Consider the following 14,172-nt stretch of genomic DNA (forward strand, 5'->3'; position numbering starts at 1 on the left):
CTGACACATCTCATGCTCTGTTTAGATACTGTAGATTAGGGTTGGGCCGATAGACGATCAGCGATGGCTGACAGATGGTCGATGGTTGAGCAGGCATCCTGACTGTAAAACACCACCCCCGGCTAAAAAAAAAAATCTACATTTTTCACATAATAATGCCATGTGAAAGCAGGTTTTAATCTCTACGAACATTATTATTATAAATTTTAAATATGCTTCGCATCTTCCTTGGAATTCTCTTCTGCTCACACTCAGACGCACGAGGCCTACACCTCAGGTAAACACACCGGCTTGCCCCGCCTCTCTCTGTCCCCCCTCGCCTGTCTACTCCACTTTCTCCATTAGCAGTACGTTTTATAAAGTCGCCTAAAAGACACAAAACTCGTCTTTTTTCCGTATTATAACACCCGCGATCTGTTATCACGGCAGCAGGTGAGTCGCTTGTGGGCTTGTTAATGAAGCAGCCTATCAAACAACCGAAAGCAACATCTGCCCCCTGTGTGTTCACTGCTGCTTTAACTGGTCCATGCTAGTAAAATATAAACCGCGACTTGTAATGTCATAGGCTACCAAGTTTTTAACCGAGTGAAGTCTGTGCGAGTGAACACATGCACATAAGACGCTATCCCCCCGCGCACTGTAGATGAACAACTATAGACACAGTCAGTGTTTATCACATTTGGCTTTTGCACTTTCAAAGTGTTTACATTTTCTATGATTTTAACAGAGGTGGTATTTATTTAAGGCAAGGTGGCCCACCACCACTATTAAACACTGTTGGAAAAACCCTGACAAATTATATTTTTTCGAAACCTATGTGTCATGATTATATTAATATTATAAATGTAGGGCTGGGGAACACTTATTTTGTACTGACCAAAATGTCACAGAAACAGAAAGTATCTAAAACACTGTATGCCTGGTGCGATCCGTAATCTTCTTTGATCAGATAGTTCCTGATTTAAATCATGATTTTAGCAAATTTTTTTTAAGTAGTCTTTGTGTGACTGCTTGTGTTTAGACAAAATTTGCCATTTGAGAAGTTTGGCTTCTTCTGTTAAATGAAAAAAAGAAAAAAAAAAGAAAAAAAGATAATAGGGTTTAGTAGAAACGCTATATTTCTTAAATTGAGGCGGTCATATCAGCAGTAATATCAAAACATTACAAAACGATTAATCAGAGAAAAGTGTTAAGAATGTAACACAAAACCATAAATGCATCCCGACCGATAATAACAATCATTTTTCATAAGGATCCATTGGGTTTCAATATTTAAGTTTTTCAACTGGACATTTTACAGTTGAAAAACATCACTAACTCAGTTTTTTAATGACAATTGGTTTAGATAATTAGGATAAGGTAAAATGATACTGATCATGGATCATGGATCATATCATGATATGATTCAAGAGAAAGACAAAATTGGATTTTCTGGATTGTTCCCTTCAGCACCACTGATTTCTCACCGCTCCACAGTCACACCTTACTAACTGGGATTGGAGCTGTACTCTGACCAGTACAGCTCCAATCCAGTTTCTCAGCATCCCTGCAGAGAAGCTGGATTGAAATAATCTCTAAACAGGGTGAAAGCAGGCTTTTGTATTGTTCACCAGCTCTGCTTGAATGGGAGGATGCTGCATTTGGCTTGAGATGTGCCCTCCTTTTTGGCAGTGCTCATTTAGGAAGAATCATGTCAGATGGGTTGCAGACGTGCTCACATATGAACATAAATTAACAAGATACTATACATGATACACGCGTATACGTGGGAATGTGCGCACTGATGCCGTTTCCCTTTTGTACAGCGCTCTGCTCCAGTTCCATCAGTCACATTACACTGACTCCCATGTCCCCACAATCCTCCCTACGGTCATTCGTCACAATGTCAGTTAAACGCTGACTCGGGTCCCTTGAGTGTCATGATAATGTTGTCCCTCTCTGTGTGTACTCATTCATTTATGTCTATATTTTGGCTTGGCTGTGTGTGTTTGTCTGAATGCATGTGTCTGTATGCACTAATGCATGTGTTTTCTTTCTATTTTTGGTGTGTTTGTTTTGTTTTTTTTCCCTCTCAGAAGGCACCAGCGATATGAAGGTGTGTCGCTGCAGTGACAGAGAGGGAAGAGACAGAGTGAGTCGACAGAGAGGAGTGAGGAGAAGCCAGGAGGAGCTCAGCAGCAGCAACAGGCAGAGGGCAAATAGGATGACAGTGCCTTCTAGTAGCCTCTCTGTCAACATGATTATAGTTGAACCCAGCTTGGGGTCAAAGGCGTGTCACACAACATGCAAGACGGTTACTAAGGGGAGTCAAATAGAGACTCAATGAGCTGCCTGATAAGGCACTGACAGAACCAAGCTAGCTTTGCATGAACTCCCTTAAGTTTCAACAGAATGAAATTTAGAAATTCAGGAAGTTCTCCTGGCAGACGCGAGAAGGGAACTTCTCACTCGTAGCTTTGCTGCAGCTCGTTGCAATATGAATCTGAGCTCCAGGGGAAGCATCCGTCTGAATGCATGAGCAGAAAATCACTACAGCCGACATGTGATCCACCATTGCTGTTTTTCCAATTAGCGTCTCTGCATTGAGCATCTCAGGATAAAAACATGAAGATATCAATCCAACAGGAACAGACACAGACCTGGAAACTTTATCGTCTTAGATTACACACAGCTGAGGAGCAATAATGCTGCTGATTTGCTCTGTTAATGACAACAGGGTCTTGTCTCCGCAAATGAAGAGCTCATCAAAGCAGATCAGATCCCAGAGGCAGTTAGCTCCGTTTGCGTTGTGCACGCATCACGGGTCAGTCTTGAGTGACGACAAATACAAAGAACATCTTATTATTACAGATCATCAGCTGCAATCTGCGCACAAACTTTAAATATATAGTCAGGTGGAATTTTAGGAGCAAGGCCACTTGGCCTTTGGAGTTGCCAGATTTGTTAATGTTTGTCAATAATCATAACCATTCATCAGGGATGCTGGAAGTAAGTCACAGTTTGGGGTGCTGACAGAAGGTCAGTCATAGATACATATTTATACTGCATGAGAGTTTGTGTGCCCACATGCCCCCCTTCTCCTTCTCCTTCTCTGAAATTCTAATGTGAAAACCTGTGGAGGACTATGGAAGTTAAGACCCTAGTATCTGGACACTCAGCATGGGCCTTAAAATGTTTACAAATCTTTTAAAAAATTTGACACATTGAAAATAGCTTTTAAAACATGGACAGCTTTTTAAAAACTGTGAACACTCATTACAGTGATGCGTGAAAACACTCATAACAGGAAACTCTAACGTGACAGGCGCATTACAGCTTGTAGAATATGGAACAGATACACGATACAGCAGCACCACTCACACAACCCACTGCACACTTTATGCAAACAAAATTAATGAACAATATTTATAACAATAACTTTAGTAAAATAGAACAAGTGTTGCTCTTTGGAGAAGGCTTAAGAAGCACATATTGGCACAAACGCATCTTGGCTCTTGCTTAATCTACATCTGTCCACTGGAGTTGCACTATCCACACCCTGGATATGTAAGTAGTATAAATATGTGTATTAGTATAATATTATAACATTAAATAAAACAAATATTGTTAATTTATGGTATAGTATACTATTTTGCTTACCACTACTATAACACTAATTCACTAGTTTCATTTTTGTTTTCTTTTATTAAATCCTTGTGCACAAAAAATGGTCTCACTGTGATTAGTCTCTAATGTGTTAATGTTGCTAAGAACTACCTTGTCCACAATCATACCCATTCATGAATAACAATGAGTTCATCATTTCAAAGTTTGCTGTATAGCATCAAACTCCCACCCCATCCAGCCTGTGTTTGGACGGTTTAACAAAATATAGCCCAATATAGCTAAATAGCCAGTCAAACCCAACCCTTGCCCACTAAACCCACTATGTACGCAGCGTTCCATTTCATGTTGCCTAATAATATTTCAGAATCTCAACAGAAGAGACTAGTGTCTAAAAACCGTGGGCTTTTGAAAGGAAAGATGCAGAGGAGAAATTGGCAAAATCAGCTGGGGCAGCGCGGGCGGAGCATCAAGGAAACTGTGGACCAAGGCCAAACTGACGAAGCACAGCAGGCACGGCCGTCATGGCCTCCGTGAAATCCCTGCCCTACCTGGATTCATTAAGCTCTGACACTGGAGTTAAAATGATTAGTCGATTGAAAAAGAATCAGCAACTGCCGTCCGGTTAATGTGGTCTGTCCAAGCTGGAGTCTGTACTCAAAGACTGTGTTGATTGTGAGAGAAAGATGCTTTCTCTCCCAATACTAATTGGCAACTGCCAATACAGAGTAGTGATCCAATACCATGCTCTAATTCACCAAATTTAAAATCAGTATGTCACCACATGGAACTCCTTGAGATGATTTTTACATAAGGTGAGACCTAGGCTTTTGCTGTGACTGAATGAATGTAACTGATAGCAGAAACACAACATTTTTTACTACTGCATATCGGATCAGTGCATCCCTAAAAGAAAATCACTCTGTAACCATCTAATTAATCACGCCTGTCAATTTCAAGAATAGAAATCTTCCAGTTAAGAGTTTTCGGCATATCATCCAGATAGTTTTAGCTTATTAACTTGGTTCTGCTCATTTCATTGTCAGGTGGGGCTTCAGGTTGTGAACCAAGTTTAAGTTTTTACTAAAAAGTACGGTGTTTCTGTTGTCTCTTATCTTTGAGTTTTAGTTGTCTACAATGTTTGTTACTTGTAAATGTTGTAAAACAAACTGATTAGATTCAATAAAAGATTTGACAAGAACCCCAACCCAGTCATGGCTACTTTATGACGTAACACAAAATCTATATCAATCTGCACTTGAAGTGCATTACCAGGCAATAATATATAATAATAGTGCAACACCAACAAAACTAATGCAGACTTAGTGTTCAGTGTGATGCATTAAACACCTCAAGAGTCTGCCAACAGTCTTTAACAAAAGAACAGCAGAATAAATATATCCAAACTCTAAAAGTGCACAGCATGCATTTAAAATAGTCTGCAGAAATGTTAAGGATTTGTGGTAGTGAAGTAAACCATGCATACACTCTGATATGGTCACACTTTCCTGTTTGTCATTGAAGAGAATACAGACAGAGAAACTAGGTTGCGGTACTAAAGCTTCAATAATCTTTTTTTCTAGCATTTGCAAAGCATACTGTGTGCAGTGTACTCTTCACCTACTCACTGATGGACTTAATTAACAATCAGTCTGACGGAGTACGTATGCAACAAGTGGGTGTTCAGAATAGTGTTTCAGTGTCAAAACCAACTTGTGCCAGAACTTTGCTTCGCTTTGATCTGCCAAAAAGTAAGAGTATTTGTTGAAACATGAAGGCCTTAACTTCAGCATTTTAGTTTTACCAGTGCAACAAAATAAAACTGCATTTGACCAACATAATACACACAGTTCGTGTCTATATCCTCAGGTTTTACAAGCACAGTATTGACACAACATGCTGCTACACTCAGTAGTAATCCAAATTCAAGCAAACTTACAAATAATGGTACATTTTTGCTGTGTATTTCTGCTCTTTCAGACAATCCAGCAGGTACCCAAACATCCTTTGGATGAAAACTCCTGAGATGGAAAAATAAATAAAGTGGCAGAGGGATTTGGAGGAATTTACAATTCACTATGGCACAAGACAAAACAATTTCTTTCAGTGATTAAAATATTGTACCTGTTGCAGTAATGTACTGTATGTGCCAGTAAGCACAATGGTATTATGTGAAGGCTGAGGACAACAACAAGGCAACAACAGAGAGTATATTTGCAGAACAAAGCTTGAGAGTCAACCTGTGCAGCAAAACATGAAAGTCCCAAGGAGAAAACCCAGCAGGAGACTCCCAGCGTAGCAGCGTGGGAGGAAAAGAACAGCTATCAGCATACATCAAGTCATTTTACTGGCAGAAAAAAAAAGAAATCATCCATCTCTGGAAACTTACAAGTCTCAGAACATGCAACCCGAACACCTCACAAGCAGAGTCCTCTAAGAGCTAGGAGGCTGCAGAATGTCTCTGACCCAAACTGATCCCAGACAAGAGCTGACATTTAAAAGAAGACATGAGTGCACTCACGGTTTTGAAGTCTCTGTGGCTGCACTCCTGGCCTTGGTAGCGGCAGTACAGCATCATCTCTTTGAGGTCGTGGCCGACCCTCTCGATGAACTCCTTCATGCTGAACGCTTTGGGCCTGTAGGCAGTGAAGTTGGCTTTTTCCTGCAGAAAAGCCAGCACGTCAGGCTCGGCCAGGTGCGGCTGGGGGATTGTCAGGTGCACATCCAGCAGGGCCAGCAGCTCTCCAGCATGGTACAGATCATTGCGCGTGAGGTGGCTGAAGCGGTAGGCGTTGAGGTTACAAATGGTCACAGCTGGGAAGACCAGGCTGCTCGATACCACGGCGTCCAGGCTGGTCACATGAGGGTAGGAAAGGAAATAAGCCAGGCGCTCGGCGCTCTCCAGGGCTAACAGTCCAAGGCAGGCCAGCAGAGCCGCAGCCCAGAGCAAGCGGCGCACGCTGGGCTGACCATAAGGGAAGATGAAGCGCAGGCCATGCAGCGTGCTGGTGTGAGCAAAGGCCTGCCAGGAGGTGGGGTGCAGGCTGGAGCTCTCTTGGCTCCCCTGACTGCCACAGGTCTCCTTCAGATCCATGATCAGCCCTCCAGCCCCTCAGCCAGGGAGCCCCTGGTGCACTCACACCTGCACAGACAGAGAGGGAATGTCAAATACTTTTATTCACAGCCTATAATAATATTGAGCATATTGATAAAGCAAGAGAGGAGCAGGAGAGAGAAAGAGAGCAACAACTGACAAAGAGGAAGTATACATCAGGAGGCTAAGATATCCAGAACCCAAATAACTACTCCCAAAAAAGTACTATGGAGAGAAGAGAGAGAGGAGAAAGATGCTCCCTCAAGACATCCCTTTCCTCTCTACCTCCACTCTCAATGACTCCCTTTAGCTGAGAGTTAGTGTGGCTGCCAGCCTGCCTGTGGCTCCTATTACACCCCTAACACACCCACACACCCAAATCCCAAACTGCCCCCCCCATCCTCTGTCAACCCTCTGTGACTGCACGATTTCATTTACAAAAATCGCAGAGGTAAGCCCTCTGTGACACCCGGAGCAAGAGGTGAGAAAGAGTCACTTAAAACGCAAGCCAATCAAAGCTGCCTCTGTGTATTTAACGTCCCGACTCATCTCCATTCAAAAACACACACACACGCGCAATAACTCTCATGCATGAGTGTGCACGCAGGCTGACATACACAAACACACGTCTAGGCTTCTCAGGATCTCCCGTGTCCCCAACTAATGACAAGCCTAAGCACCTCTCTCGTTCAGCCTAGCGAGAAGACATCCAGCCGGCGCAAGTGTGTGAGTCTGAGAGAGAGAGAGAGAGAGCAAGCAAGTGAGAGAGAGAGGGAGAGCCGTTGATGATCAGAGCCGCCGGTTAGTCTCACACGCCAGTCCAAACTCCTCCCGTTTTCCTCTGGCCAGATACATCCGCTTTCCCTCCTCTTCCCAGCTCATCTGTGGCGGCGGCGAACAACAGCGGAGCTGGGAGAGACGGGAGGCGCACACACCAACACACATGCTCACACAGAGATGGAGGGAGGGAGGCAGGGAGGCAGGGAGGAGGGGGTAAGAGAGAGAGAGGAGGGAAGACGACGCTCTCCACAGCAAAGTCTCTTATTGAATATGTTTCCTCCCCCCTTCTCCTCTAACACTGCCACCTTCGCTCTCATTTGTCTCTCAGCATTTCATATTTCCACATCTCGTCACCACAAACAGAGTGATGGATGGATGCAAAACGGGAGGCTGTCGGAGAGGCAGATAGTAGAGGGGATAAACAGTGGTGGCTGCTTGGTCGGAGAGGGGGGTGTATGTCATGGTAAGTGGAGCAGAAGTGGAGATGGAGGAGTAAAGGCGGAGGGGGGTGTAGGTTGAAGGGAGGCATGAGGACAAAAGCAAGAAGAAAACTAAAAAAAGCTAAAACGAACAAGTGTGGTCACAGTGCACAAGAATGTCACATAGAGGAAAGTAATTCAGACACATAACATGCACAGGAGAGGGATAGAGATGTAAAGGGAATAATAAGTACTGAGTGTGTTTGTCACGTGTAATAAAAAAAGAAATTGTGATCTTATGTCGGTCATTTGAGGCATTTTATCTTTGTGGGTAGCAGTGTTTCGATCAAGGTAGAGAGAAGACTGAGAAGACTGTGAAGAATGTGAAGAGATACGAGGCAACAGGAGAAGGAAGGAAGTGAGAGGAAAATAAAAGAAGGGTGTAAGAGTGTTAAAAGGTGGTTAAAATAAAAAACACATCTTCAATGTGTACTCAGACTGAATGTAAATAGGAAGGTTGCTAAGATGATATTTGACAATAAATCAGTATTTCACTTCATCTCTTTCAGGTGAAAGAAAAGCTAAAAGCTTGATAAACTGGATTATGGCAGAAAGAGAAACAAAACTAAACACTTAGCCCACAATACATTTTGGGCTGATAACAACACTTGTATTTGAGAGCTTAACATAATATAGAACATGTATGTATACCTGTATATATGACATTGGGCGGGGTGATAAAATGATAACAAAAATTATTTCAATATACTAATAAATGTTTTGAATCACAAACAAATCAGCACTTTTTTCTATTAAGATATTTATTTTGTTGAGGAAAAAGGACAGCAAAATGCAAAAATCCGCCTTTAAACTTGAAAGAAAAAATTATTTGACATATAATTGATAATTATAAATGCACTAATGCTTCCATACAAAGTGACTACTGGGTCTGCAGCAAGCGGGAAGCCTCCGGTCTGAGACGCGAAGCCAATGTGGACGTCCATTCTATCAAACGGCCAGCAAGGGGCGACTCTTCTGGTTGCAAAAAGAAGTCCGGCACCATTAGAAATAATGGTAAAATGATGCCATTTCTCAGCTGATTTATTACCTCAGTAAACACTTTCCTAATGAGTTTATGGTCTCAGTCGCTAGTTTAATGTCTTCTTCAATATAACATAGTAGTAAATTATGATCCCATTTAGAGGAAAATAGACCATAAAGCAGAGTATGCTTCAGAGCGGGATTATCTATGATTCTAGGCTAGAGTGACTTGTACCCTCAGCACTGTGTAAATTTAACCAGCGCCGTTGAAAAAGCTTATTATTAGGAGTGGCTGTTCACTTTCTCTGGTGAGTACATTTAGTTTTAAGACTGTTGGTCGCTAGACAAAATTAGCATGCCGGTTAAAATGACAGTAAATGTGAATTGACCCTTCGCCAAGCCACACCTAGAACACGCAGCTGACCAATCACAGCGCAGTATAGGTCTTGCTCTAACTGAGGTCCGACACTTTCATGGCTGCACTCCATTGATTCCAACTCTTGGGTAATTGTAATAGCACCCCAGGAACAGAGAGGTTGAAAGGAAAAGTATGATTTATTCTCTTTCCAAAACCTAAAACAAATCCAGAAAAAAGTAGGCTGTGGATTGTTCCTAATGTAAAGTTAGTTAGCTAAGCCTAGCTAACTTACTACTGAATATGGTGATTCACTTTTACTCTGTGATCGGTAGGCTTTAGCTTCTATCATTATGTATTTCACATCAGTTTGACAGCCCGAATACAACCATAAAATGCACAATGCAACTGCAAAACTGTTTTCTTCTGTTTGAGATTGTCTTTTCCAAAAATTAGACAATATTTCTCCAGGGAATGCAGGAATAAACAGTGGCCCTTGGGGAAGGGTCAATTACAGATGCACCTAAGCAAGCTAGCTAGCTCCGCACACGGCCGTTAGCTCCACCGTGTCGTCCAAATATAGTCACGTCCGGTGCTGCTGGTTGCAAAAACTCAACATGGCGGCGACCTATCGGCCAAACTTGAGGCTTCATGACGGCAGTCCACAAACCAACGGGTGACGTCCCGATGTCTACGTCCACTTCTTATATACAATCTATGGTCTGCACCCATCTACCTAAACTCCATAATACAAGTTTAAGTCCCTTCTTGGCCACTGCGCTCCTCCAACAAACGCCGCCTGGCTCTGCCATCCCTACACACAAAGCAATCTCAGTCCCGGCTGTTCTCATCTATGACATCACGATGGTGGAACAAGCTACCACATGCCATCAGAGCAGGGATTAATGATCCAATGATTAATCTTTACAACAAAAAAAGTTTGTAAAACCAATAAAGAAATTGAATTCCAATAAAAAAATGCCTTTTCCAAACTTGATCTTTAGCATTTTGCTACTGAAATTTTTGTACTTATTTACCAACAAAGACCCTGACACAACAAATCTGTGATAAGGTCAAGCCTATTGGGGTATATGGAGAAAGTGACAGTAAAAGTTATTTGAACAAATCAATCAGTGGGTCAGGCGTGCACTGACAGGATCCAGAGCTGAATTACAATGACAGCCACTCTGCACACATTGTTTGCTGTATCAAATTGAGATTAACTATGATTATGTTCAAACAAAAGGTCATGCGGATTAAAACCATCAATCAGCAACACTGAAATCACACTACATGCATATATTACAGCTGCACCAAACACCAACATGCCAATTACAGAGTCATTAATCTGAGATTTCTAACAAAGCAACAAGCAGGCAGTGTCACAACAGAAACCTGACATTAAGCACTCAAGGTTCATAGAGACTCAATTCAGGAATCAATAATTTACTAATTGTCAACCAACAGTCGGTCTGTAAAGGTGGACAACTCACAACTCATTTTAAAAATTCAGATTCATTTTTGGTTAAAATCTCAACATGCACTCAGCTGTGAAGCTCATTTTCTAAAATTAGCAGACTGTACATCTCTAATTAAGTGATTAAAAAGAAATGGGCTGCGTGGAATTAGACTGCCATATAAATATGTCTTCACAGCGCCAAGATAAAAACCTATCATTATCTAAGTTTGAGGAGTTTAATTAAGTCATGTTACATCATCTGCCATTAATTTCTAACATGTAAACTGGCTAAAAATAATACTAACAAGTTAACTGAATTCAAAGTTAAACAGTGGTGGAAAGTAAAAAAGTAAATTTACTCAATTACTGTACAAATTTGAGATACATTATATGAGTATTTCCATTTCATGCAACTTTATACTTCTACACAACAAACATATGACCTTATAGATTATGAGCCTTTGCTGTCGATTAAACTACCAGTATATAAATAATAGTAAAGTAAAATAAAACATACACATTAATGCAGCAGTGATATTAATCCAAACATCATATATAACAATAAAACACTGCATGAGTACCTCCATGAGTATACATTTGATATTCTAAGTATATTTTGCTAATAATAATAGTCACATACTTAAGAAAGGTTTCTAATGAATGCAGAACTCTTCCTTGTTAGTATTCAGTGTGGTATTACTTAACTGAAGTACCGTTAAAGGACCTGAATACTTCTCCCTACACTAGATTTAACAGTAGTAATCAAAAGCAAATAATTGTATGATTGTAATAATAATTATTGGCCAGGGGGTCACTCTCTGTTGAAAAGTGGTGAGATTAGTGGTGTGAGGATGCACAATATCGGGGTCACGATCACAAAAAAAAAGATATTTTGAAGAAATAATCAATGCTGAAATATAAGATTATGAGCATTAAATACTTAGTTTCCTGCATTCTGGAGACATTTTTTGTTCCAATTCATGACTTTTTTGGGACAATGCACATTTGTTTCTTCTAAATTTAAACTGCATTGCATGTTTTCTTATTGCGTAAATAAACCTTGTCCTTGTTGCAAGCTCACAACAAATAAATGACACCTATGTTATTGTCAGTTATTAAACATGAGGTTAATTCTTCCACCAAGCTTTAACCTTACTATTAGTTGATCACCACCTTACCTGTATGCTAAGTTTTCAGATAGCTAGCTAAGCGTTAGCACATTAATACCTAATACTAAGTGGGTCAAATAGGCCTAAGTTACACTTCCTGTCCTGTATTTTACAAATTGGAAAAAGGAAAAGGAATTTTATAGTTATTACAATATGTTGTTAAGGGTAAAAGTTCCTTTATGCTTTGGCCTAAGAAGTCAAGTGTTTGTTTTGTAACCATTAGCTCACCTGTTGCTGCTGGACATCTCGGTTCTGCGGCCGAAAGGCTCGTTGTTTTAATCCTCCTTCTCATCCTCATCCAAATAAATTAATCCTTTAGCCACAGTACCATTATGTTTGTTTACCGGTGCACTGGAAATAACTCTTAAAGAGGCGCTGAACAAAATACAGACCTACTTTTATGAGCTTGTATCTGTCGGCTGTAAGTGAAATTCCCAAACAGGTAAACCAATCAAAAGATGGCCGCTGGAAGTGACGCATTGTTTTTGCTTTGTTGTTTGATGCAAGAAAAAAAAGTCAGTAATAATAGCAAATTTAAAATAAATAAATAAAATAAAAAAATATATATAAAAAATAAAAATAAATCCCCCTCTCACCCCTTGCAGGGTGTGTCATCCTCAAGTCCTCTACCAGAGGCCTGGGAGTTTGAGGGATGTGCGCAGTATCTTAGCTGTTCCTAGGACTGCACTCTTCTGGACAGAGACCTCTGATGTTTTACCTGGAATCTGCTGTAGCCACTCTCCCAGTTTGGGGGTCACAGCCCCCAGTGCTCCGCTTACCACTGCACCACTGTTGCTTTTACTCTCCACATCTTTTCTAGCTCCTTTCAGCCCTTGGTATTTCTCAAGCTTCTCGTGTTCCTTCTTCTTGATGTTTATGTCGCTTGGGATTGCAACATCTATCACTGCAGCCTTCTTCTGCTGATTGTTGATCAACACAATGTCTGGTTGGTTAGCCAAGAGTTTGTCAGTCTGGAACTTGAAGTACCACAGGATCTTAGCTCGGTCATTCTCAACTACATTAGGAGGTGTCTTCCATTTTGACCTTGGGACTTCCAGCCCATACTCATGGCAGATGTTCCTGCACACTATGACAGCTGTCTGGTTATGGCGTTCCACGTATGCACTTCCTGCCTGCATCTTACACCCTGCTGTTATGTGCTGTACTGTCTCAGGGTCATCCTTGCACAGTCTGCACCTGGGGTCCTGCCTTGTGTGGTAGACCCCAGCATCTATTGATCTTGTACTGAGTGAGTTCTTGTGCTTCTGTGCTGTCCTTTAGTCCAGCCTTTTCCAGCCACTGGTAGGATTTCCTGATATCAGCCACTTCTTCTATTTGTCTGTGGTGCATGCCGTGCAGCGGCTTGTCTCTCCATGAAGGTTCTTCGTCTTCCTTGTCCTAACGTTCGGGTTTCTGCTGCCTGAGGTATTCACTAAGCCCTTCATCTTTGGGGGCCATCTTCCTGATGTACTCCTGGATCTTTGTCATTTCATCCTGGACAGTGGTCTTGACACTCACTAGCCCTCGGCCTCCCTCGCTATGTGTGTGTGGAGATAAATAAACCAATAAAGCAATGAAACTGAATTATGGTGATGATGTATAATGAGCAGGGATATATGGCATTTCACTCTCTGGCTTGTAATTATCTATCAGTAAGAAAAAGTAACGTCAAAACATTGTTATATGAGAGGCACAAAGATACCCGTTACAAACAAATATGTCACATTTCCCCAACTTTCCCAATAAGATCAGTCAGTTTTTGTAATCGGGAATATCACACCACCACCAAATAAATTTGTAAATCTAGGGCTAACAATACAGAAATAAATTCAATGATTGTTCATTATGAATCTAAAAGTAGCCTCTATTGTCAGTATTCTTATCCACAGCATGGCTAAATTTAATGTGCATCTTGGGGTGTCTGCCCGTCACCATTTGTAACAACGCAGAAGCTCAAATTAAAAGTAAAAAACAACTGAGAAGTATTTCATTTTAATTTTGCTGTCAAGGACACACTCATTTACACACACACACACACACACAAAGCCTGCACCCACACACACTGTCAGTCGATCACAGAGTCCCCCCCCCCCCCCCAAGTGAAATTTGCTGTGTCTCAGACAGCTGCAGGGTTTGCTGGTTTCTTAACAACTTAATTAAGCAAATCTCCCCTTTTTCCACCGAGGTAATGAGCATAGTTTTACAGGGATTTAACAGTCTCCAGAGTTTAAAATAAGGCATTATGCTTTGGC

At 41.3% G+C, this 14,172-nt stretch overlaps 1 protein-coding gene across 2 annotated transcripts in view; it reads right to left on the reverse strand.

Annotated features, from left to right (window-relative positions):
- The window catches only part of asic2 (acid-sensing (proton-gated) ion channel 2), a 363,461-nt gene extending 351,039 nt beyond the window's left edge, over positions 1-12,422 (reverse strand). Inside the window, exons 1-2 of one of the 2 annotated variants that reach the window (XM_046035432.1) lie at positions 12,149-12,422; positions 6,125-6,745 (exon numbers count right to left, since the gene is read on the reverse strand). In XM_046035432.1, the coding sequence (XP_045891388.1) occupies positions 6,125-6,697 (573 nt within the window). In that variant the 5' untranslated portion in view covers positions 6,698-6,745; positions 12,149-12,422. Of the gene's footprint in view, positions 1-6,124; positions 6,746-7,377; positions 7,509-12,148 lie in introns of those variants that run through there. The other variant, XM_046035440.1, reaches the window with a different exon arrangement.
- Between the last annotated feature and the right edge of the window lie 1,750 nt (positions 12,423-14,172).

This window comes from Micropterus dolomieu, linkage group LG02, assembly GCF_021292245.1.
Source record: "Micropterus dolomieu isolate WLL.071019.BEF.003 ecotype Adirondacks linkage group LG02, ASM2129224v1, whole genome shotgun sequence".
In the NCBI taxonomy this organism is placed as follows: Eukaryota; Metazoa; Chordata; class Actinopteri; order Centrarchiformes; family Centrarchidae; genus Micropterus; species Micropterus dolomieu.